We start from the raw sequence: 25,105 nt of genomic DNA, 5'->3' as shown, positions 1-25,105 counted from the left end.
GTGAAAGCTGATCTTGGAGCTGCATTTTTACTGGCATCTACCGTAGTCCCACGCTTTCAGAAAGTTGAGCAAATGTATGAGCTATAATGTGTTTGTGGTTAGTAAGATAGCAGTGTGACTTGGTATGTTTTTGGTTACAAAAAAGTGTCCCACCAAAGAAAAAAGGTTTGGAAACACTGATCTAGACAATAGCATGAAGGTAAATATTTTTGTCAAGGTTAGTGAAATGACTCGATTTAATTAGAAAGTAACTGAGAAATTTTCAGACCTAAAGGACAGGAGGGCAAAATTTATATTCAATTTAATATAGCTATTCTGATCATAAAGGGAGAATAAGATTTAGATTGGACTTGTCCTGTGGGTATAGTACACGACAGGTTGGGGGGGGGGAGTTATGTTTTAAGATGTTGGGGTCTGAGGATCTTACAATGTAAATTTGTGCCAAGGTGAGATAATCCTCGCAATCTTGCAAAGGACTGGGCAGACTGAAAGCAAGTGTAGAATAAAATTAAGGTAGGAATGATTCTATGGGTGCAGTAAATGATAAACTAGGATGCCGGATTTCAGAAAAATCATAGGACTACTGATTGAATGATGTGCATTTATGGAATACAATGGAAATGGCCAATGACTGTGCAGTTTTTTAACAGAGGTAGAATAAGATTTGGATTGGATTTATGCTATGGATGTGTTATAGGACAGACGGATGTGTACATTATTAGAAGATTATCGAGATGGGGGTGTGGACTTTAAGGTGTGGGTTTTGGCAGAATGGGGAGCTGGGCAAGTTGGCAGAGAATCTGGCAATTTAAAGAAAGGGTATACTATAAAATTTGGGTGGCAGGTGCACCTGTTCCTTTCCATATCTATAGGGCAAGTTATGGGAAGAATAAGGGGACTGCAGATGTTGTGGGCTGAAGTTTTGGAGCACAGTAGGAATGGGAAAGCTGGCATCAGATTGGGCAGCATGGTGGAAAGGGTATAATACATTTTAGCCTGGATTTTTCCTATGGATCTGGTACCGGACAGGCTAAGATGTGCATTGACACTATGATGAGGACCACAACAGCATGAGGAATGACTGGATAGATAGATGTGAAAGGCACTATATGATAGATAAATAGACATGAAAGGTAGTATATAGATAAATGCTGCTTTAGTTTGTCCCCCCCCAAAAAAAATTCTACTAAATGCCTCCAAACTTGTTGGATGGTGCTTCATCTTACATCAAGATAATGATCCCAAACATACTGCTAAGCAACACAATAGTTTTGCAAAGCTAAAAAATGGAATTTTCTTGAATGTCCAAGACAGTCACCAAATTTAAATGCTTCCATTTGCTGAAGAGAAAACTTAAGGTGTCAGAGGCAAGGCAGAGCATCACCAGAGAAGATATTCAGCACTTTAATCATGACTGAGTTATTTGATTTGCAGAGCAAAGGGCTAAATCGAAGAATAAAGTGTCTTTGTCCCAAACAGTATGGAGGGCATTGTACATATAGTAATAGAAATATATATCTGATACCTTTCCACCTGTGTACTGTATGTAATATTGGAAATAGCCCAGAGAAGACTCAGGACATGCTGGAGAAATTATAACTTTTACTTGGTTTGTGACTTCCAAAGATATAGCTGGAGAAAGTGGTTGGGTCTAACCAGCTCAGCTTGGTGCCACAACAATCTTTACCAGAAAAAGGAGAATGACAATGACATTAAATGAGCTTGCACATAGTGTCTACATTGTGAATGTTATAGTTGTCTACAATAACAACTTTACTTTAAACAAACCTATTTCTACCCATGTTTAATGAAAGTTGTATCATAAAGGGACATATTTTCATACAGTACAAACAGGTTTAATGCCAGATGTAATTTTCTTTCAATGCTGTTTACCACTTCCTTAGCATATGTAGTTGCAGTAGAAGAAGCATAAGGTTTTGTTTCACAGAGAGCCTTCAGTGACTTAACCAATAAGAATAAAAGATTTTAAAAACCACTTCCTGGTACTAAAGCTTTGAGGAATGAAAGAAATCTGCTTGAAACTGTGCGAATAATTTGCATGATTTATGGCTTTTTGTCTGCTGTGAAAATATTTTTGAACTAAGTAGTAATAATAAATAGTATTAACTAAAATTGCTATCTCACAGCAGGTTTCAAGCAGAAGTGTAACTTAATGAGTGACATGTTAATACATTAAACATTCCTACATTTTTAGTTTCATTTTACTTAATTCATTGTTTGTAGTTTTGTGCTTTATCTCCTGTATTCTGATGGCCTCTATTCGGAATTGTCTGCAACGTGAGATATTCACTCCTAAAGAAGAAAGACTTCTTGGAACAATTCAGGTCTGGAAAGCAGGCAAGAGAAGGAAGACATCAATTTTATGTGCAACAGGTGAGAGAATATAATACTTTGTTCATTTTTTTTCAAAAGGGTAAGGTGAATACTCAGTTATGAAAAATAGGCAAAAGTTTTTTTTAAATTCATATCTTTATTTTTATGTGTTGTACATACTATTACATTGGCTTAGAAATTAAACCTTGTTAAACTGCTTTGAAGTTGAAAGAGCATAACATAACAACATAACATAACATAACTTTTTTTTTTATTTTAATGTCAGTATTTTTCATCTGACTTGTCAGATCACTACTGTCTTATCAATATTCTATGTTTAAAGCTTTCTCCTCTGCATTCAATATGTTCTAACAATGTACCTGCCTGTATTTCACTAAAAATGTTCACACGTTTTAGCCAATTTTGGTCTCTGCTTCTTCTAAACCTCTAGACTTCTTGTTTTCTCTTCTCTTTCACACTCAAGGCACATTCTCCTAAACTAAAAGTCGAGTCTTATAATAGAAGGAAATGTTACCGCAGGTACTAGGCTGTTTTGCTTGTGCTACAGAGGAATTAGGGGTGCCCCTGTAGTTGGTTTGAAAGAGCTAATGAAACATTTGAATTGCTCTAGCAATACTTACTGATGTAATGGAATCTAATATGATACACATCTGACAGAATTTAAATGGAAGTTACAGATTGTCCCAAGTGTTCACAAAATAAATTTGTGAAAAAAGTATCACAGAGCAGATACAATTAATACTTTAAAGTGCAATATTGTCACAAAATATAATTATGATACAAATTTATATGAAAGATTAACACTGCTCTAAAGACACTTCAAATTTTCAAATGTGAAATGAGGTATTGGTGGTAATGCTCTGCTTCCTGTTGCTTCAAAGCTTAAATGTCAACATTTAAAAATAGATGCAGGTCGATCTATCAATGTAATTTTAAGTGTCACATATCACTCTGAAAATAAAAGTAATCTGTAATTACTATGCTGCTGCAAAAAGAAACATTTCAAAAATTGAACAGTAATTCTTGCCATAATGTTTCTTCTTAAATTTTGTAAGTGTTATATACTGTAACATAAATGCCTTTAGATTTTTAACCGACTTTCTTTCACATTTGTGAATAGTTTAATACAAGTTGGTATGGTGGTGTAGTGGGTAGCTTTTTTGTTTTACAGATCCAACATCCTGGGTTCACATTCCACATCCAGCCATCTGCGTGCTGCATGCATATTTCCACTGTGTCAGTGGTACTTTTCCTCTGGGGATCTTCAATTGTTTACCCACCTCCCTAAAATGTGTACGTTATGTTAATTGGCAAGTCAAAACTATCCATGAGTGCATTACTAACCCCTGTAGTGAACTAGCACCCTTTCTAGATCTGGTTCCTACATTGCCCTTGATGCAGTCATGATAGCCTGTGACTCACCGAGACTGTGAATTGGATTTAGGAATGTTGTCTTATTTTCCTTTTAAATTGAAACATGTAAAGAGTTACCTTTGTTTTAGAAACAAAAAGGAAGTTCTACATCAACTTACTTACAAATTACATAAATAAATATTGTATACAGTTTAATTTTAAATTCTGAAAAAATTGGTTAATCCAGAAATAAAGCTCTTTCTGTCCTTCCATCTATCCATGCATACATGTGTTCCCCCATGAATAACCCATCTAATTATTAATCTTGTAACCTGCTTAATCCAATTGTGAGATGGGCAGGGGACCAGAGCTCATTCCAACAATATCAGATGCAAGGTTGGCACCAGCCATTATACGGTGTCAGTTTATAGCAAAGCACATAAATTCACAAACCAGCATTTCCTCAAGTTGATCAAATGTAGAGTTTAACTCAAATGTATTTGGTTTGTGAGAGGGACTCCGGGGTTTTTCACATTCAGAACATGCAAACATGGATTGTATCCAGGGTGGGATTTGAAATCAGTCTTCTAGACCCATCTATTTACATGACACATGTGAAATGTACATCTGAACATAAAAGAGAAGGGCAGTTCCAGAAAATATCTGCCAGACATCTTAGGTAACTAAACTGTGCATGTTTTGAGAAAACACTAAAAAAGTAAAAGAAAAAACATGATTAGAGAAATTGAAGGTCAAAAAATAGATCAAATTGTTTTAAGGAAACTTTAACCATATGGTGCCAATTGCCTAGCTAAGTAGTTAAAAGTAACACCTTATTCACATTCAAATTATTTCTTATATCCTATCTCATCCTTGTCAATACACTCCATTACAGAAGTAATATTCAGAAAATCGATAAGTGACATGACCTGCTGTTATATTTATAGTCTGAAGTATACAGAGTGAATATAAAAGGAAACAAGACATTCCTTGTGGTGCTCCCATTTTGCTCACATCCACAAGGTGCAAGCTTCCTGACCAGGTAGTCCATTGTCTAGGACACCATAAAGTCATACCCTTGCAATTTCCTTACGTTTACTCTTGACAGCAATGGCTGGATGGTATTGAAGGCACTGGAGAAATCAAAAAACGTAATCCTCACAGGGCTGTCAGTTTTGTCCAAACGCATAAGCTTTGTGGATCAGATAGATACTCATTTCTTCCACTCCAATCTTTGTTCAATAGGCAAACCACAGTGGGTCCAAGAGGTCTTTTCACAAGTCTTCATGGTATGAGATGTAAGGGCCACCAGTCTGTAATCAGATGAAAAGGCACCTACCTCCTTTGGAACTGAAATAATATAGGATGTTTTCCTCACCAGTGGTAATGTAATTTCTGGAGCTGCAGCATAGTGACAGACTGTACAGGTACAAGAAGACACCACAAAAGTTGGTCAACACGAGCCTGAAGTACTGTATGAATAACTTCATCTGGTCCCGTGACTTTTCCTGTGTGTAGCTTCATCATTTGTTTCCTCATTTGTTCACCAGTTATGGACAGCTTATACTGACAGTCAGATGTGGACTTATAACTGGCCATTCCAGTTAAATTGGCAGGAGTAAAATATGTTAAAATGAAATTGATGAATCTGTAGGAATGATTTTGGGTTACTGGCTACAGAAAGACGGTGGTGATGGGAAGGAAAATCTATTAAAATAGGTTCAGGATGTTGTGTTTCTGTACTTTCCCATCCAGCACCTTCATATCTGCATCACAACAACTTTATAATGATTTACTGTAACTATTCTTTTATCTTACAGCAAAGTCAGAAGTTTGTGTTGATGTTGCTTACAGAGGTAGTTTGGAACTCTGTTAGGAGTGATGTAACAGAGGACTATCAATTTTTACAATCTATGCGCTTCAGACTCAGCAGCAACACTGTGAGTTTCCGTCGTCTACCACTCTGTAGCTTAGCTGTTGTTGCTCCTAGACAGTTCTACATTCACAAAAGTAGCACTTACAGTTGACTGGGGCAGATCTAACAGAGAAAAAAATTAAAATACAGTACAGACTTGTAGAAAAGGTGGTATCCTATGACAGTGCTCCTTTAAAAGTAACTGAGCTCTGTAGCATGACCCATTCTACTTGTTATCGATCGGTATGGCTGAAACATCTGAGCTCAATTAATCTGAATGTCCACATGCTTTTTTTGGTTATCTATCTATCTATCTATCTATCTATCTATCTATCTATCTATCTATCTATCTATCTATCTATCTATCTATCTATCTATCTATCTATCTATCTATCTATCTATCTATCTATCTATCTATCTATGTCATAAAACTTTTACATAACTTAAATAATATTAACAAAATTTCTACCTGTCCTGAGGTCCTGTGACTATGCCATATTAATTATTCCATCAAACAGGTAAGAAAAGTTGCACTTTAGTTAGTATGATGCACTCGGCAAATTTATGACATACCTTTTAGGAAAAGTAATGAGTTACCCCCTGAAAATAGCTAGCACTTTTGTTCCTGTGTGCTTTTCAATATATCAGGTTTCTTTGAGACCTCCATCTGTAGTCTTTCTTGTCCTTTTCATTTTACTGCTATAGTCTGAATGATTGCATTGACCTCGGGTAAAAGCAACCTCACATCGATCATTTTGAAAATGTCCTTCTGAATTTTGTAAAGGTGTTGCAATTTGCTATACATCATTCATAAGGTTTAATATTTATCATAGGTGACACATGATTAAAATAGTTTGTATTTTAGCTAGAATGTTGTACTCTGTTTTTATAATTATTGTAAAGAGTTATGTATATTAAGACCCTTTATATTACTGTATAATAAAGTACTTAATGTTGCGTGTCAATCCTTCATTTGTTAAGAAGCTTGGTAATATGGAAAATTATTTGCTTTTAGTATTTTACAATATTTGCATTTATTTATTTATTTATTTATTTATTTATTTTCAGTCTCATCAGAATGTCCTGTGCAGGTTTCACTGGTAAAGGTGAAGATATCAGATCGAGGGCAGTACAAGCCATGTATTTACTGGACACTGAGGAATATGCAGCTGGTAGATGGGAGAGATGCTGTCAAGGTCAGGCAAACATATCACATTACTACAAAGATAAGTGAAAAAACATTGATTGCTATTATGTAGCTGTTGGTCCACAAACAATTACTAAAAATAAAAATGTTATCAAAACTATCTTTGAGAAAACAAAATGCTATTTATTTTGTAGGTAATGATAAACCATTTTATCCTTCCCCTTATTTTCAGTAGACTGCAGGAGATACAGTTACTACGCCTAGCTTTATATGTATTTATTATATTTGTTGATTTTGATTCATGGTGACCTTTACACATAGCAGAGATAAAAAAAGGATTATACACATTTTAATAAAAGCAAATATTAGACAACAACATTCTTTAAACAAAATTGCACAATACTGATTGTTTATGCTTTTATTCAATACTGATTGTTTACAAATGCAAAATAGACTATTTTATTTCGCAAAGCATACATTAATAGGAGTAGTTTTGTTTTAAAATTAACAAACAAAGGCTGTTGGAATAATTAATGCTGGGATATTGAGAAATAGAAGCAATATATGACCAACACTATACAGCAAATTCTTATTTATTTTAAAGTTAGAGAACACTAAACAGAGAAGAATTACACAGAGAAGACAGGAAGCACAAACATATTACTTTTATTGATGTATATTGATGTGTAGGGGTTATTTCATACATTTTGATTGATTGTTGACTTGCCCATTGCTGATATTATCTCTACTCTGCTTAATTTCCACATATTACCCCAACAGTTTGCATTCATTCATTCTCTGACTCATTAAAACATTTGCACTTCTTGATTGAATGCATATAATGGGGAATGCTTTCATCAAAAGTCCTGATGCAGCAACACTGTATTATCTCAAGGCAAGTAGAGCTATAATATCACTAAAGTCCAGTGTTCATAAATACCAATTCAATGAACTGATCCCAAGAAGCCTCAAACTGGACACCAGCACAACTCATGTCAGAATCAGAATCAGAATCACTTTTATTTGCCAGTACTTAATGTACAGGAATTGGACTTGATAGATTTGCTTATAACAGAACACAACATCGCATACAAATAACATAAATAGCATAAGTTAAAAGGAAAAATGTCATACAAGTTTTCAGAATAGTGCAATTATAAAGGAGATGTGCAAATGATGATGTGCAAGTGAAAGCGTGAGTGTGTAGCGTGTATGCACATGCACACATATAAATGTACACACACACTCATACAGTATCTGACATAATGTATAAATATACAAAGAAGTCAGGCTAGGTTACTGGTTTGAGAGGGCTATGGCTCTGAGAAAGAAACTACTGAGGTGTCTGTTAGTTTTAGTTTAAATTGACCTGAAGTTCTTACCAGAAGGGAGTTTATGGAATAAGTGATGAGCTGGATGAGCTGAGTCTGTGGTGACCCTTATGACATGGTTAGTGACACAAGATGTATACACCCCTGCAACAGATGGAGGGGTACAGCCAATTATTTTCTCAGCAGACCTCACAACACGCTGTAATTTATTTTTGGAGTGTGCTGTTGCTGACCCACACCAGACAGCAATGGAGAATGTAATTACACTTTCAATTATGGCTTTGCAAAACTGAACTAGGATTAGCTGGGAAATATTTATTTGCTTTAATTGACATAAGAAGTGCAATTGCTACTTTAGTGATGTAGGTGGTGTTAAGGTCCCAGCTGAGAGTGTTGGTGATAGTTGTGCCCACAAATGTAAAAGACTCCTCCATATTGACTGCAAAATCATTAATTTCTAGTGAGAGAGGTTTTAACTGCTGTTTGTGAAAGTCAATGACCATTTCCACTGTCTTGGAGGTATTGCACACTAGGTTGCTGGAAGCACAACAAGATACAAGATGAGACACCTCTTTTCTATAGTGTGCTTTACTGCCATTAGTAATTACACCAATAATGGTGGTGTCCTCATCTAACTTAATGATTTTAACTGGAGGATCAGTGGACCTACAGTCATTGGTGTACTAGGAATAAAGTAGGGGGGAAAGTACACAGACTTGAGGGGCACCTGCACTAATATGGAGACTGTCAGAGAGATGGAAGTCGTCAAGAACATATTGTTTCCGATTTACCATCCATCCATCCATCCATTTTCCAACCCGCTGAATCCGAACACAGGGTCACAGAGGTCTGCTGGAGCCAATCCCAGCCAACACAGGGCACAAGGCAGGAACCAATCCCGGGCAGGGTGCCAACACACCGCAGGACACACACAAACACACTCACACACTAGGGCCAATTTAGAATCGCCAATCCACCTAACCTGCATGTCTTTGGACTGTAGGAGGAAACCGGAGCGCCCAGAGGAAACCCATGCAGACACGGGGAGAACATGCAAACTCCATGCAGGGAGGACCCGGGAAGCAAACCTGGGTCTCCTAACTGCGAGGCAGGCGCCACCGTGCCGCCTGCCTCCGATTTACCAGAAAACTGCAAATCCATTTACTGATGGAAGGATTCAATTCAGTGTACAGAAATTTAGTTAACAACAGTGCAGGGACAATGGTGTTAAAAGATGAACTGAAGTCAACAAACAGTATTCTGGCATAAGTTACTTTACAGCCCAGATGCTCCAGCACAAAATGAAGGCCCATGCAAACTGAACAGGGTCAAGAACAGTAACAGACTTCAGATGAATTAGAAAAAGTAAGAACAATAGGCTTGTAATCAGTGAGGCAGCTTATTTTATCACTTTTGGGAACATGAACAATGACAGAAGATTTAGAGCAATCAGGTACAGTACACTGTGCTAGAGACTGGTTAAAGATGTATGTGAAGAGGGGAGCGAGCTGCCTAGCACAGTGTTTGATTGATGCAGGTGAGACAGAGTCAGGACCAGCTAACTTTTTGCAGTTCTGTGTTGAAAACAGCTTCCAGACGTCATATTCTTTGATAGAAATGGGAGAAGAGGGGTGAGGCTTTTGTGAAGAAGTGGCTGGTGTTAAAACCACTTCAGATCAGAGCGATTGTAGATATTCAGCACCTTGTTGTTCAAATCTGCTATAAAACTTGTTAAATTTGTCAGGGAGATATGAATCTGAGAAAGCATTGGGAGATGTCTTTTTCAAATTAGTAACTGACTGAAGGCTTCTCCATAGAGAGGAGCTATTATTTGGTGAGAACTGAAGCTCCAGTTTATTTTTGTGTTTCCATTTAGCATATCTGAATTTTATGTGCTTTTTCTTTCACCTGACGGAGATTCCTTAGTTCTTTGGTGAACCATTGCTCTAAATCACAATTGATTTGCTGGGAATGCAAACCTCTTCACAGAAGCTGATATAAGAAGCAACATTGTCAGTCAACTCGTGAATGTTTTCACAAGCATTTTTGAAAACGTCCCAATCTGTACAATCTAGACAATCTTGTAATGATTCAACTGATACATCAGTCCATGAACGAATATATTTCTTTACTGGTTTAGGTTATTTTAGCTTTTGTTTATAAGTGGGTAGCAACTGTAGCATAGCATGATCAGAATTACCCAGAGGCACGCAAGGCAAAGGCCAGTATGCATCCTTTATGGAGCAGTAGCAGTGATCCAAAGTCTTCCTGTCCCTAGTGGGGCATTTTACAGGCTGTTTGTATTTGGGAAGCTCGATGGTTAGGTTTGCGTTATTAAAGTTGGGGATTTTCAGAGAAGGACTTCAACAGAAAATATTACTGTATTCAGTTGATATGGTACTATATATATCAGACCCACAAAATTCTGTACCTGCAGCCTTAACTGCACTAGCAGAGTTTCTTTTTTTTATATATTTTTATTTTATTAATTTTCATTGTAATCATTCCATACAAATAGATCAATTTATAACCCAACAAAATTGAAGACAAATCAAACCCCACCCCTGAGAAGGAGAGCTTAGCTAAAGGAAAATTGCTTAAGGCTTTTTAATAAGGCAACATTAAACAAAGGAAAGAGAGAAGTAAATATATATGTAAATAAGAGATGGAGAAGGGAATTAAATGCGGTAATAGTTATTTCTCTTATTCTAAAATAATATTGATTAAATCCTGCCAGGTTTTGAAAAAATTTTGTACAGATCCTCTAACTGAGAATCTGATTTTTTCCAATTTCAAATAATATAAAACATCGGTTTCCCACTGACTTATAAGAGGAGAAATAGGATTCTTCCAATTTAACAGAATAAGTCTGCGTGCCAAAAGTGTAGTGAATGCAATCACCGTTTGCTTGTCCTTCTCCAATTCAAGTCCATCTGGAAGAACACCGAACACAGCTGTTAATGGGTTAGGAGGGATTGTGATACCAAGGCTGTCTGAAAGGCACTTAAAAATTTTTGTCCAAAATGATGTTAGTTTGGTGCAAGCCCAGAACATGTGACCCAGTGAGGCAGGAGCTTGGTTGCAGCGTTCGCAGGTTGGATCCTGCCCTGGAAACATTTTGGACAGTTTTAAGCGAGACAGATGAGCTCGATATATAATTTTTAGTTGAATAATTCTATGCTTTGCGCATATAGAACTCGAGTGAATTCTCTGCTTTGCTACCTTCCACTCCTTTTCTGATATATTGATTAAGAGATCTTCTTCCCAATGTCCTCTTGGATCTTTGAAAGGTAGGGACTCTAATAAGATTTTATATAATGCAGAAATAGTGTTTAATTCCTCGAAATTGAGCAGTATTTTTTCCAGCATTGTGGAGGGTGCAAGGTGGGGGAAATTGGGCAATTTCTGTTTAACAAAATTTCTAATTTGAAGATAGTAAAAGAAATGTGTAGCTGGGAGGTTGAATTTTGAACGTAATTGTTCAAAAGATGTAAATATGTTGTCTATATAAAGATCTCTGAGCATTTTAATCCCAAAACTTTTCCAGGTATTAAAAACTGGATATACTTGCGAAGGTTGAAAAAGGTGGTTCTCTTGCAGAGGTGCCACTGATAAAAGATTTCCCATCTTAAAATGCTTTCGAATTTGGTTCCATATTCTGAGTGAGTAAAGCACAATTGGGTTATTAGTATATTTGCGATAACTTGCATTTATTGGAGAGCAGAGCAAGGAGTATAAGAAGTACTACAGGATTTTACTTCTATTGCGGACCAAGCCTGTGTATGTTCATTTATTTGTGTCCAGGTTTTTATGGCTTGTATGTTTGCTGCCCAGTAATAAAACTGAAAATTAGGTAAAGCCATGCCACCTTCTGCCTGAGGTCTTTGTAGGGTCGCTCTTCGGATACGTGGGTGTTTTGAGTTCCAAATGAATGAGGTTATTGTTGAATCTAACTGTTTAAAAAACGATTTATTGATATATATTGGAACGTTTTGAAATAAAAAGAGAAGTTTAGGAAGGATATTCATCTTAACAATGTTAATTCTTCCGGCTAGAGTGAGATGAAGGGTTGACCATCTATGCAAGTCTTGCTTAATTTTTTCCATACAGACGGCAAAATTTTGTTGATAAAGAGCTTTATGTTTACTTGTGATATTTACCCCTAGGTATTTAAACTGATCTGCTATCGTAAAAGGTAGGGTGTCTAATCTAATATTATATGCTTGTGAATTCACTGGAAAGAGTATACTTTTATTCAGATTAATTCTAAGACCAGATATCTTTTGAAATTCTGTTAGTGCTGTTAAAACAGCAGGGACAGTGTTTTCTGGGTCTGATATATATAAGACCATATCATCTGCATATAGAGAAATTTTCTGTTCCAGTCCTTCTCTGACAATCCCCTTTATCTGATAAGAATTTCGGCAGTGAACCGCCAGTGGTTCAATAGCGATTGCAAACAACAGTGGCGACAAGGGACATCCTTGTCTGGTACCATGTTCTAGTTTAAAGTAGTCTGAGCAAATGTTATTAATACAAACTGAAGCTTCTGGATTGGTATACAGTAGTTTGATCCATGCACAAATATTCGGGCCAAACCCAAATTTCTCCACTGCAGTGAAAAGGTAATTCCATTCAATCATATCAAATACTTTTTCTGCGTCTAATGATAATAATATCTCTGGGGTGTTTGATTTTGCTGGTGAATATATAACATTAAACAAGCGTCAGAGATTGGAAGATAGGTGTCGGCCTTTAATAAATCCAGAATTTCAAAAGATATCTGGACTCAAAAGTAATTGGAACAAATGTGTGTCTTTTCCAGTGAATTCTCTAGAAAACAATATTAGATTGGACACCTTCCCTTTTATCATTGTAGATCAGTTTAAAAACCTAGGGGTAAACATCACAAATAAATATAAAGCACTTTTTCAACAAAATGTTGCTGCTTGCTTGGAAAAACGTAAACAAGACGCGCATAGATGGCCTACCCTCCATTTTACTTTAGCAGGGTGAATTACCACTATCAATATGATTATCCTCCCTAAGCTTCTGTTTCTATTTCAAAACATCCCCATATGCATTACAAATTATTTTTTAAGAAATTAAATTTAATCATAACTTCATTTATTTGGAATTCAAAATATCCACGCAGCCAAAAGGTGACACTACAATGACCTAAAGCAGAAGGTGGCATGGCTCTACCTAATTTTCAGTTTTATTACTGGGCAGCAAACATACAAGCTATAAAAACCTGGACACAAAAAGATGGACATACACAAGCTTGGTCCACAATAGAAATACAATCCTCCAGCACTACTTTATATTTCCTGTTTTGTATACCAGTAAATAAAAGGTATTGTTAATGTAATAACAACCCAGTTGTTCATCATTCACTCAGAATATGGAACTAATGTTAGAGAATATTTTATCTGTGGCACCTCTACATGATAACCACCTTCTTTCACCCTCTTAGACACAGTTTTTAATGTATGGAAAATGTATGGGATTAAATCATTTAGAGATTTGTATATAAATAATGTCTTTGTATCCTATGAACAATTACTTTCCAAATTTATCATCCCATCAACACAATTTTTCCAGTTTCTCTAAATCAGAAACTTTTCTAAATGAAATCTGCCCAAATTTCCTCATCTCCCACCTATTTCTATTCCATTAGACTTATTGATCAGTCTTGAAGATTCAGATAGCATTTCTATAATATATAAAACCGTAAAGTTCCTTCCTTTTAAAGATCCCAGAGAACAGTGGGAAAATGATCTCTCACACAGCATTTCAAAAAAGGAGTGGAAGGCAGCAATGCACAGAATTCACTCTAGCTCCATATGACCAGATGCTATAAGTGCAAGGCAGGAACAATCCCTGAACAGGGCGTCTGGCCATTACAGGGTGAACACACACAAACACTCGCACACACACCAGGAACTCTTTAGCAACACCAATCCACCTAACCTGCATGTGTTTAGAATGTGAAATGAAGCTGGAGCACCCAGGAAAAACATGCAAACTCTAAGCAAGGAACACCCTGGTCTACTTAATGCAAGGTGGTTGTGCTTCCACAGTTCTTTCAAATAATAATAAAAAATAAATAAATAAATGAATAATAATAATAATAATTCATCCATCCATTTTCCAAACCCATTTATCCAGGCATAGTTGAACAGGGTGAACACACAGACTAAGGCCACTTTCGCAATGCCAATTCACCTAAGTTTAAACAGCTTGAAGTTTAGTAAGTTTAGTACAGATGTATTAACATAAGCAGAATGGTAGCACAAAGCTGTCATTACTGCCTCACAATGTCAACTTCTACATGGAATTTGTATACTCTCTCCATGTATTTACAGATAGATCGGTAACGGAGAATGTCAGTGAGTTTACTTAGTCGAAAATGTTGTCCTGAGTTATATTATTATTGCATCTCCTTCAAGAGTGACTAATCACACATTAAAAACTTGAATAATTGGTTTATGGTGGCTCAGTTTTCTGATTTTTTTTTTTTTTTATTGTGCGTACGCATGTCACTCCAGTGAAAAGTGAGGCCCCCATTAGGAAAAATAATAATTTGATTTGGATGTGTATCTATCAGGCCACTGCATAACATAACCAATGAAGAAACAGAATTGCAGGAGTAAAAGTAGGATAACAGGCGTAATGTCAATACTCCATCCATGTTTGGTGCAGCAATAAGAAAAGACACCAAAAAATGCATCCTTACCACTACTTTTGTTGTCACAAACATGCCTCAGAAATACAGAAGGCTGATTTTCTTAAATTGAAAACTTTTCTATATGAAAGTGCAAGTTTTCATTAAGTTTTAAGACTTTTCTTCACAATGGGAATCCTGTACCCTTTAGTACATTCTAAAATGTAACAGTGGACTACTTATTTTTTTAAATGTATCAAATACTCTTCATTTCAGAACGCAATTTCATGTGGCAAACTAATATATACCATGATTATAATAAAATAACTTTGACTTGGAAAAATACCAAACTTAATCACACTGATCTTGGACTTTAAGTTTTGTCTCATATTACTTATTTTACTTTTTAATGTCCTTAACCCTTTTTGTTTTAGCTTCCACAAGATCTTAATATGCTCCTTTTTTCAATATGTTTTAATGTATCAATGAGTTATCAAATGTGCTTAATTCAGCTAAGGGTTACATAAATGCTGGCTGCCTGAAGTAGTGTTTAAAAGGTGTTGAGGCTGATTTATTATTAAATATAGAGTTTTTAGAAGGTTGAGAGGCATTGCTTCATTCATTCACTTGTTGAATTGCAAAAATTTGAGATGTTAAAGCTTAGGTAAAATGTATCTATCTATCTATCTATCTATCTATCTATCTATCTATCTATCTATCTATCTATCTATCTATCTATCTATCTATCTATCTATCTATCTATCTATCTATCTATCTATCTATCTATCTATCTATCTAATGGCAACATGACTTGATTCTTCAAAGGTAGCAACCAGCATACCTTCCATTTCTGAAGAATAATATGCAAACACAAGATCTATCGCTTTTTAACATGGATTTAATTGATTGTTGGAATCCACAGAAAATAATGTATGTTTATTCTTCCCAATGTCTATATATTTTTCAGCACAGGTACACTATTGTGATGCTTTTATGTGATTAGGGTCAGAGGCATAATTTCTGTGTGAAAGTTTGAAAATTCATGATGCCAGAAAATATTTCTAAAGAAATAACTAAGCAAACATACAGCACTTTACACCATAGTTTAGCTTACATTGCAATGAGTTAAGAATTGTTTTTTCCTAACTAATTGCTTTCAAACCTTTCTTTAAATTTTACAGTGTTGGTAAATCCTGGTTAGAGATTAAATAACTCAGATTTATTACTACAATTTAGAAATAAATCATACATATTTTATTTGGCTTGAATTCAAGATGTGAACTTCTATTTGTTACTCATAAAGCAATGCACGGCTGATAAATTGTCCTGTTATATTTTTGGACTTACCAGAAAGGACTGAAATACATTATGTATTTTATTTTTGGACTTACCAGAAAGGACTGCAATGCATTAGGCAGTGATTTGCTGTTTACAACATTTTCTGACTGATACTAAATATTCTGTTAAAATGTTTTAATTATAGACTGGCACTCTGTCCCAATAAGTCAGACAAATTATTGGAGATCCTTCCTGGTTCTAAGTTAATATCCTGGCCTTTTCACTGCTTTTTTGAATATTCTCTCTTTGTTGGTATTGTAATATTTTGGTCACTTTGGTTTTCTCCCACATCATAAACATGTGCACAGAAGGCTGATAGTTGATTATTATTTGTCTCGTGTGTGAGTGTTTGAATTAGGTTATGGAATGGAGATTTTTCACAGTTGTTCTGAGCCCATTGCTGTAGAGTTAAGCTGTGGATGCCTGAAAATTTGTAACAGAAAATTTCAGAAAAGAATCACGATTAATACATTTTTAAGAAGAGGAGAACATAGTATTGTAGCTCTTTAGCACACTCCTCCTACAAAAACACCTAATAGTAAAACATAACTTTTTTATTGTACCTGTATGTTATTAGTCTCTTAAGTCTTTGTTTATTTTAATTAGATAATTTCATTACACACACCTATCACACACTTGTCAAAATAACATAGTTTAATTTTTTCTTTGTAAGTCAAAATGTAAAATTTAACCTTGCTATGTTTTTTCCTGGGCACAATGGTAGTGCTGCTACCTTGCAATATGGAATCCTAGGTTCACTTTCAGTGCCCTCCCTGCATGGAGTTTGCAAGCTTTCCCTATGTTTGTGTGGATTTCCCCTGGGTGCTCCGGTTTCCTTCAGCAGCGTGTCTGTGTGCGCCTCTGCTCGCTGAGAAAGGTCCAGCATCCTCTAGAACACTGTGCAGGAATAAGCAGGTTAAAAAATGACTGACTGACTGACTGACTGACTGACTGACTGACTGACTGTTCTCTTTTTTCTTTTCCGGTGGTAATGGACACCCTGGTCTGGTTCCACATTATAATTCGAAATAATCTAAAGTCATATTATTAATACAGATTGAGCCTTATTGACTAGTAATTTAATCCATGCAGATATATCAGGACCAACATTTATATTTATGAATTATGGTAAATAGATATCCCATTTCCATTCAAACACATTTTCTTTCTATAGATAATAGGACTTCTGGAGATTTAGATTATGTAGGTGAATATATTATATTGAACAAGCACCAAAAACTGGATACTAAATATCTGTCTTTAATAAATCTGTTTTGAAATTGCATTATTACTATAAATCATTTTGCATAATACTAAGAGCTTTTACTAGATGCAATATCTGTTTCAAATATCATTTAATATAGCTTTACATACTGTAGCGACGGACAACACTGGTGTCCTAGGAGAGTAAAGAAAAAGTGTTTTCTTGATAAATCGAGTGTGTCTGTTTGTCACAATACAAAGAGAAACAGTTATGAATAAAATTGCCTGCAACACTCCAATGATTTTGTGATCTTTTTTTGCATTGTTGTAATTTCAGAATTCTGTAATTTACTCTGTGGAAACTAACCTTAACATCACTTGCTAAGAATGTACATAAAAAAAAATTGTTGTTTATTACGTTTGTTCTGGATATTTTTATCTTTTTAGGAAACTTGTGAATTTCATCTGCATTTAGACAAGGTGTACAAGTGGGTGACAAATACCTGTAAAGAAAAATATTCTTTTCTAATTTGCCTCTGGAAGCTTAACCAGCGATACCTACAAAATAAAATAAAGTTTGTCAATATCAACCCTGAAATCCTTGAAGGTAAGGAGTTTTCAAGTAGTGCAATAATTCCAAAAATGTTTGTTCCCTCTCTTGTAAACCTCTATCTGTATGTTGTCAAAATAGAAACTTTATTGTCAATTCACACTGTTTTCTAAATCAATTTTATGAATCCATTTTGTCCAATGTATGGTTTTAGCAAGCAGAAGCCAATCCTCTTTCATACCTAAAAAATTAGGAAATCAGTATAACTGCATATTCTTGGGCTGTGGAAAAAAAACCAAGTCAAGTGAGGATTAGGCAGCATCAAAAGATCACTGGCTTAAAGTTAAACAGGTAAGTAGCACGAGGGATAAGTAAATGAAGCTAATGAAAAATGCAAAAAGGCCAACCAGAAGCAATAGTTACATTGTTGTAGAGTAAGCCAACATTCTTGACTGTATCAGTATACACTACATCAGGTGTTGGTCAGGTGACACAGGGATCTTGTACACATTAATGCATCACAGTCTGAGGGAGGAACCAGCAAGGTCCAGGGAAAGACAAGCATCAACTAAATAATACAGTGTTTGCATATACAGATGATTAATATTAGTTTTGAAAAAAAATAGAGTACGTATCTAAAGTTTATTCCAGGCCTTGCTAACATCTCAACTGAACTTTGTCACCTCAATAAGAAAGAGACTGAGTGGAAATGGACCAGGCAATGTCAGGAAACTATACATAAGCTTAAAGAGTTATTCACATCACTACCTGTCCTGACACAACCTGACTTTAATCTGCCTTTCCAATTCCATACACATACAAACAATGTAGGAAAATGGTAATTTTAACTCAAAGGAAAGAAGTTCAGCAACAAGGAGTAAGGGTTTTAGGTGATACTGAACTTATTCAGTTTCAGAAAATGAACTTTTATGTGTAGTATGAGCTGTTGAAAACTGTAGACATTTCCTGGAGGGTATGGAGTTTGTAATTTATACTAATCACAGTACATTGATGTGGACTTTAAAATCCTCCAGGCCAATATTCCAGTTGAACAAATGGATCCTAAGATAAAAAGGTTTTAATTTTAAAGTTAAATGCAGAAATAGCTGTAGTAGCATCATGTCATATTTTGTTAGGAATCCTGGAGGTGAAATGGGGCCTTTGAGTTGGAAAGTATAGATGGACCCACATTTCTTTGTCATTTGGAGAAGTCGGTAAAGTGCTAGTATGTCAGAGCTTAAGGACTAACCAAGATGCTTCTTGTTAAGGTCAAACCCAGTAGGAGGCATTGTTATAAGGATTTCAGAATAGAAAGTTTATTTGAAAATATCTACTGGTCTTATCTGAAAAAGATGGCCCAAATATTTTCCTTTAAAATCCATTTGCAACCCCACTGGGACAGATGATAACCATACTGTGCAACACTGAAAACTTCTTTATGCAGCCCCCAACTCCCAATCCAGAATTATGCATGATCCTACATGAAGAAATGCTTGGTTTCCTATCAATATAAAGATGCACTTTGGAAACCATCATTTTGTCACCAGTGGTAACTAACGCAATTGAAATGCCCAAAGTGAACCTAATGTGGGTTCTGTCAGTAAGCAAAAGCAAAAGTTATTTTTAACAGTATTGGGGAATTATTTTCATTAAGTGACACAAAAAATCAGAAATATCTTGTAGAAAAGTGTTTATCCATTAGGTGTTATCCAAATATGTTGTTTGAGGTTGAGAGCCACAAATTATTAGTAACTCTTTAAGAGTCTGTACATTGTTTTGGATATCACTTAAAACACCACTAGAGCTTGTTGTCCATGATGGAGTTATTGAATTGAATTAAAAATGATTATTGCATCTTTCATAAACACTCAGAATCAAGAGTGATGTAGAAGGCTCTTATGTATTTTCTTGTATTGTCTGTATTGGATTAAGACACATCTCTTTATTATAATTTTCAGAGTGTACAAACTCAGCCCTTACACCTATGAGCCAGTCCCAGAAACTCCATAACTAAACAGAACAGTTAATAAAACTCAAACTATATTTATGTGGATGATAAAATATGTGTTTTTGCACAATGAATATGTACAGAGTTCACCAAACTCATTCACATGTGACACAATATAATACTTTATAAAAATAAAAAAAATATAAAACCTATACTTTAGTACATTTCTATAAAAAGTAAATTTTAAAGTTACTAATTTTGAGGTCAGGCTTAACATAAGGAATGTTATAGGATTTTTATTATACCTGACTTTGAATGGTGTTATTAAGAGTAACTGCTACTTTAGAATATTACAGAATTAATTGTGCTTGAATTAAACATTTCAGACTTTGTACCAGAAACTCAGGATCCAGAAATTGGAGAAACTGGAGAGTCAGACAGGCAAGAAGAATACGAAAGATATCAAGAACTGTTAACTAAAGAGACCACAGATCTTGAGAAGCTCATGGAACAATGTGAGCAGGCAGTGGCTGACTCTGAGGCGTTTGTGCAAATGCTAATGACAGACTTGCAAGTTCTCGATCAGGTATTATATAATCATTGCTAAAGGTTTCTTATTACTTTAAATATTTTGTACAAATAGGCTATTAATGGTACAACTTTCACTCATATTGCATTTTCAGCTTCCTCATCAATGTCAATGTTCACCTTACTTTTGCAGCATTCTCTGCCTTAATGAATATTATTTTTAATGAGGTGACAGGTCAATTTCAGATAAGGTTTCAAAAGATTGCATGCTATGTACTATAAAAACGGGCCATCTTCTAATCTTAAAGAGGCCACAGATCTTGTGAAGCTTATGGAACAATGTGAGCAGGCAGTGGCAGATGCTGAAGTTGATTAGAAGAAATTTAAAATGGAAGCCCTAGAGCCAAGGGGCTTCAGATAAGTAATCCATAATAAATTAATATTCTAATATTACCTATTATGAGTTGCATAAACCATTTAGGAAGCATTGGTCCTGAAGCAATATTTGAACTCTTGTAGCTCTAGATGCACTACTCCAAGGTTTCCAGAGGGCATTCCTGACCTCTGAATCTGGGTACAGCTTAAATGTATTCTAGTCAGTGCTCCATTGAGCATACAGCATGTGGGTGTTACTAGAGCTTGACTGCATGGTGTAATTAAAGTCATATATTGAAGAAAAAAAAATGTGTGAGTATTTGCAGCTCTATTAGATGTGCAAGACATCCCACATGCAGACAGCAGTTCAAGACCTGTAAAGATAGGCCCAAAGAATAACCAGGATTATGGTTATTTTTTATTCTGTTTCACATTATTTTTATTTTTCCCCTTGTGTATTTTGTCTTGATGATAAAAGATTAATTTTCACAGCTTCTTAGTATTGCAGCTTTCTGTCTTCTACAATGTGTATGTTATTTTAAAAATCTTTCTTCACCGACTAATAGAATAGAGATGAATGTAATACAACGTATCATTCAGTACATATGTTATGGGTTGAATTAGTTCCTCTGCTAAATCATATAGTTTATTCAGTTTGACAAAAACCATTATCACATCTTTAATAGGATATTGCAATAAAATTCTGAGGATGCATTAATCCCATATCTAGAGATGATTTACACTTTGTGCTCATTGTTTGTGGAGAAGGTTATACCTTAAACCAAGAAAGTCCTCAAGAAAATAAATAAATTAAGTAGTACTGTAAAAACCTTACAATTGCATTACACTGGTTCAGAAACTGCATGGATGTAATTTTAGGAAGAAAAAAATACTTTATTAAATTTTATTATTCTTGATATAGTGTTCTTTTTCACTTTGAAATATTTTAACGGAAAAGATTTAAGTTCGTGAACAGCTCTAAGATGCACATAAGATACACCCTTTGAAAAGTGTTCTCTTATAAAAACACACTACATATGGATTGTTATACATTACTGAAAAAACACACATTTTATTAATTTGTGCAAGTTTATTTTAAAACAGTTGTTTCTGTACAAAAAGAAAAAAAGCTTATCAGAAGTTGAAATGGAAAGAAAAACAGGAAATGAATGTGTACGCTTCTGTTAGAACAAGAGTAAAACCACAAACCTACAGCAGTAAATAAGAACAGGATTTAAACCGGGGGTCAGGTTTACTTCTTCATGAAAACAGTATTCTTTACATCACATTGAGGCATGTTTTGTAAATGATGCCTGTCTCTAGCTTTAATTTTTATTTTATAATTTTACATTAAAAATGTACCTCTACTTTTAGAGATATTATTTTTTTTAATACATAGTTGTATTTTATTCTTAAATTCATATTGTTTTTTCAAATTATTTTTTTCTATTATCAGAGTGCTTTGATAAATCTCATACAGACGCAGGGGGTTTATAAATCTCCACATAAAGATGAAGAGTATTGTTTTGTTCATCATACATTTCCTCATCACAAGAATCTAGCCCTTTTCCCTATGGCTGTGAGGCACCACCACCGTACCACTGTGTACCATTTCAAAATAAACATTTTTTGTTTGTAGTTAGTTGAATACTTTAATTTAAAATATTGCACAAGTATGTAAAAAACAATTTTGTGGGTGTTAATTTTTTTTGGACTCTTTCCAGTGCTGGCTTCTGACTTGAGCTTAGTACTGCTAGTGCATTAAGGTATTGTTACCTCTATTGAAATAAACAATTCTGTTAAAAGAAACTAATATATCTATAAATGTTTAGCGAGTTTGTCCAGTCAGTTCAAACTGAAAAAGTATCTACACTACAGAGTACTACTGTATGTGGAGTTGCAATGTACCCATTGACTTCCTGTCCCTTTTCGTATCACTTTAAACATCCTGCTAGTCACACAGAAGCATCTGAACTCCGTAGAATACCCAATGTGAAATATTCATTCAACTTTATGCTACAAGAAATCTCTGTTTACATCTCTTCAGAAAATTTATTTTGATCTAGTGTTGAGAAAAAATATCCTCCTTTCGTTTACTACATTTTGTATATGGAATTGCTTTTGTTTCTGCTCTTTTGGTCTTATTTTGCCAGCTGATGTTTGTGTGACGTTTATTTATGTAATTATCCCTCCATCCATTTCTGGATTATGTTTAATTCAGTGGGGCAATCACCGAAGCGATCGCATCAAAGGGATGTGAATGTTGCACCCTAACTTGGGTTCTTTTTCTGCAGTTATATTCTTGAATAGAAGCGCACTTGTTCTATTATATTTGTACCTTTTGTGAAAAGTGTTTCTTTGATATTTGGACTTCAGGCTTCACACATTAAACACGTCATGTCTACATTTTGTCAATTATTACTAAAACATGAAAAATGTTTCTGTTTTAATGAAGTGTTTATATAGATTGTTGTAGACACAAAACACACATGAAATGCATGTGTTCCAAATAACGATATAGTATTTATAAAAGGTGTCATATTGCTTGACTTCTCACTCTATAGAACTATAAGCAACTGACACACAGGTAAACAGACTTGAGCTGAAAAAACTGTGTGGCGGTGGGGTGTGTGATAGCAGGCTGCTTACTGCTTATAGATACTGTACATTTACCGGACAAAAGACGCTGATGGAGAGGTGCGAAGCGAATTAAGGTGGGACGGATCTATGAGTTTTTTCGTAGGCTCTGGTAATTCTAGTGTTAAAGGGGAAGACAGAAAGTGAGGTCAAAGGGGTCGGGCTCATAAGGGTCTTCAGCCATAGGCCCAAGCCCGGACATGACATCATAAGTGCCGGTGCCAGCAAGGTCTTCCTCCATAGGCTCATACCCGGAAGTGACGGCAAGAGGGCCAGGTGGAATCTCCAGTGAATGGTCTGCAGGAAAGGGAGAAAAAGAGTCAGTGCACTCCACCACATTCCGGTCTGATTCGGAATTGCCCTTACTCAAGGCCTTTAGCTGCCTCCCATGTGCACGTGTGTGGCAACATCTATAAAGAGTAAATGATAAATATCATAAAGAAAAATTTCACTTTATAATACTGTTTAGGCTCATAATATCCAACCCATTTTCAATGAAGCATAAATTACATTCAAATCTGATAGATTTATCATGTTGTTAATAATGTATAAATGAAATAAATATAATTATATGGCATTGTACTTTAAAACGTCCATCCATCCATCCATTATCCAACCCGCTATATCCTAACAGGGTCATGGGGGTCTGCTGAAGCCAATCCCAGCCAACACAGGGTGCAAGGCAGGAATCAAATCCCGGGCAGGACGCCAGTTCACTACAGGGCACACACACACACACACCAAGCACACACTAAGGACAATTTAGAATTGCCAATGCACCTAACTTGCGTGTCTTTGGACTGTGGGAGGAAACCCACGCAAACACGGGGAGAACATGCAAACTCCACACAGGGAGGACCCAGGAAGCGAACCCGGGTCTCCTAACTGCAAGGCAGCAGCACTACCCACTGTGCCACCATGCCGCCCACTTTTAAAAAGTAAAAAATTAAAAAGTCAAACCAGAATAATGTTCTCATATTTCTTTTCCTAATTTCTTTAATACTCACAGAAGACAAGAGCGACTAGCGTAAATTAAATTATGACAATAAGATACAGATATATAGGGTGCAACCAAAATGTTTTTTTTCCTGATAACATATTAAAGGATGTACTTTTTTTTAATTTCTACTTAATTTTACTATATTTTACTTTATTTTATTTATAATTTAAAGATGTACATTTTTAAGGTACTTAATTAACATTGTGGGAGGTAAACCTCAATAACTATTGAGAAACACATGCAAGCGCAAAGATAATGTTTAAATACCAAAAAGACAAGCAATTGACAAGCCGTAATTTTGACCCACTGAACCAAGGAAGCATTAACTAATCACTCCTTGCTCCATCAACTATATTTTAATGTAACTAGAAAGAATTTTAGGTAACGGAAACACAGCTTTACTCTTCAATAGTATTGTGTCCAGCCTGTGGTTTGACTTTGCTGGTCTCATGCAAAAAAATTTTTTAATCCTTTTACTGGGGTCTTGTCCCAAAAGTGTTAATAATTATTACTTTTGGCTAAACCCATTCTTGCCTTTAGAAAGAATCAAATGTTGTCTGTATATCAAAGTGTACAATACTGAAATTAGCTGGCAGATATTGCACTATGCACATGTTAAAATAACATTTTGTTTTTTGTAACACAATAATTTTGTCCACATTGTCTGTTTTTTTGTTTCTACTTATATTGATATGTAATATTTATTAAAACAAAAAAGCCCATCTCAGGAAGCACTTTCATGGAAAAATGCAAAAAAA

General features: G+C 35.3%; 1 protein-coding gene across 3 annotated transcripts in view; it reads left to right on the top strand.

Annotated features, from left to right (window-relative positions):
- The first annotated feature begins 2,026 nt into the window (after nucleotides 1-2,026).
- Nucleotides 2,027-25,105, top strand: part of LOC114662515 (exocyst complex component 1-like) — an 80,292-nt gene continuing 57,213 nt past the window's right edge. For 2 of the 3 annotated variants that reach the window (XM_051934811.1, XM_028816019.2), the window contains exons 1-4: nucleotides 2,034-2,394; nucleotides 6,692-6,819; nucleotides 17,757-17,916; nucleotides 20,194-20,393. In XM_051934811.1, coding sequence (XP_051790771.1) covers nucleotides 2,271-2,394; nucleotides 6,692-6,819; nucleotides 17,757-17,916; nucleotides 20,194-20,393 — 612 coding nt within the window. In that variant the 5' untranslated portion in view covers nucleotides 2,034-2,270. Of the gene's footprint in view, nucleotides 2,395-6,691; nucleotides 6,820-17,756; nucleotides 17,917-20,193; nucleotides 20,394-25,105 lie in introns of all 3 variants that reach the window. The other variant, XR_007936452.1, reaches the window with a different exon arrangement.

Source organism: Erpetoichthys calabaricus, chromosome 12 (assembly GCF_900747795.2).
Source record: "Erpetoichthys calabaricus chromosome 12, fErpCal1.3, whole genome shotgun sequence".
NCBI lineage: Eukaryota > Metazoa > Chordata > Cladistia > Polypteriformes > Polypteridae > Erpetoichthys > Erpetoichthys calabaricus.
The sequence above is the reverse complement of the archived record's forward strand: the minus strand, read 5'-3'. Positions and strand labels throughout refer to the sequence as shown.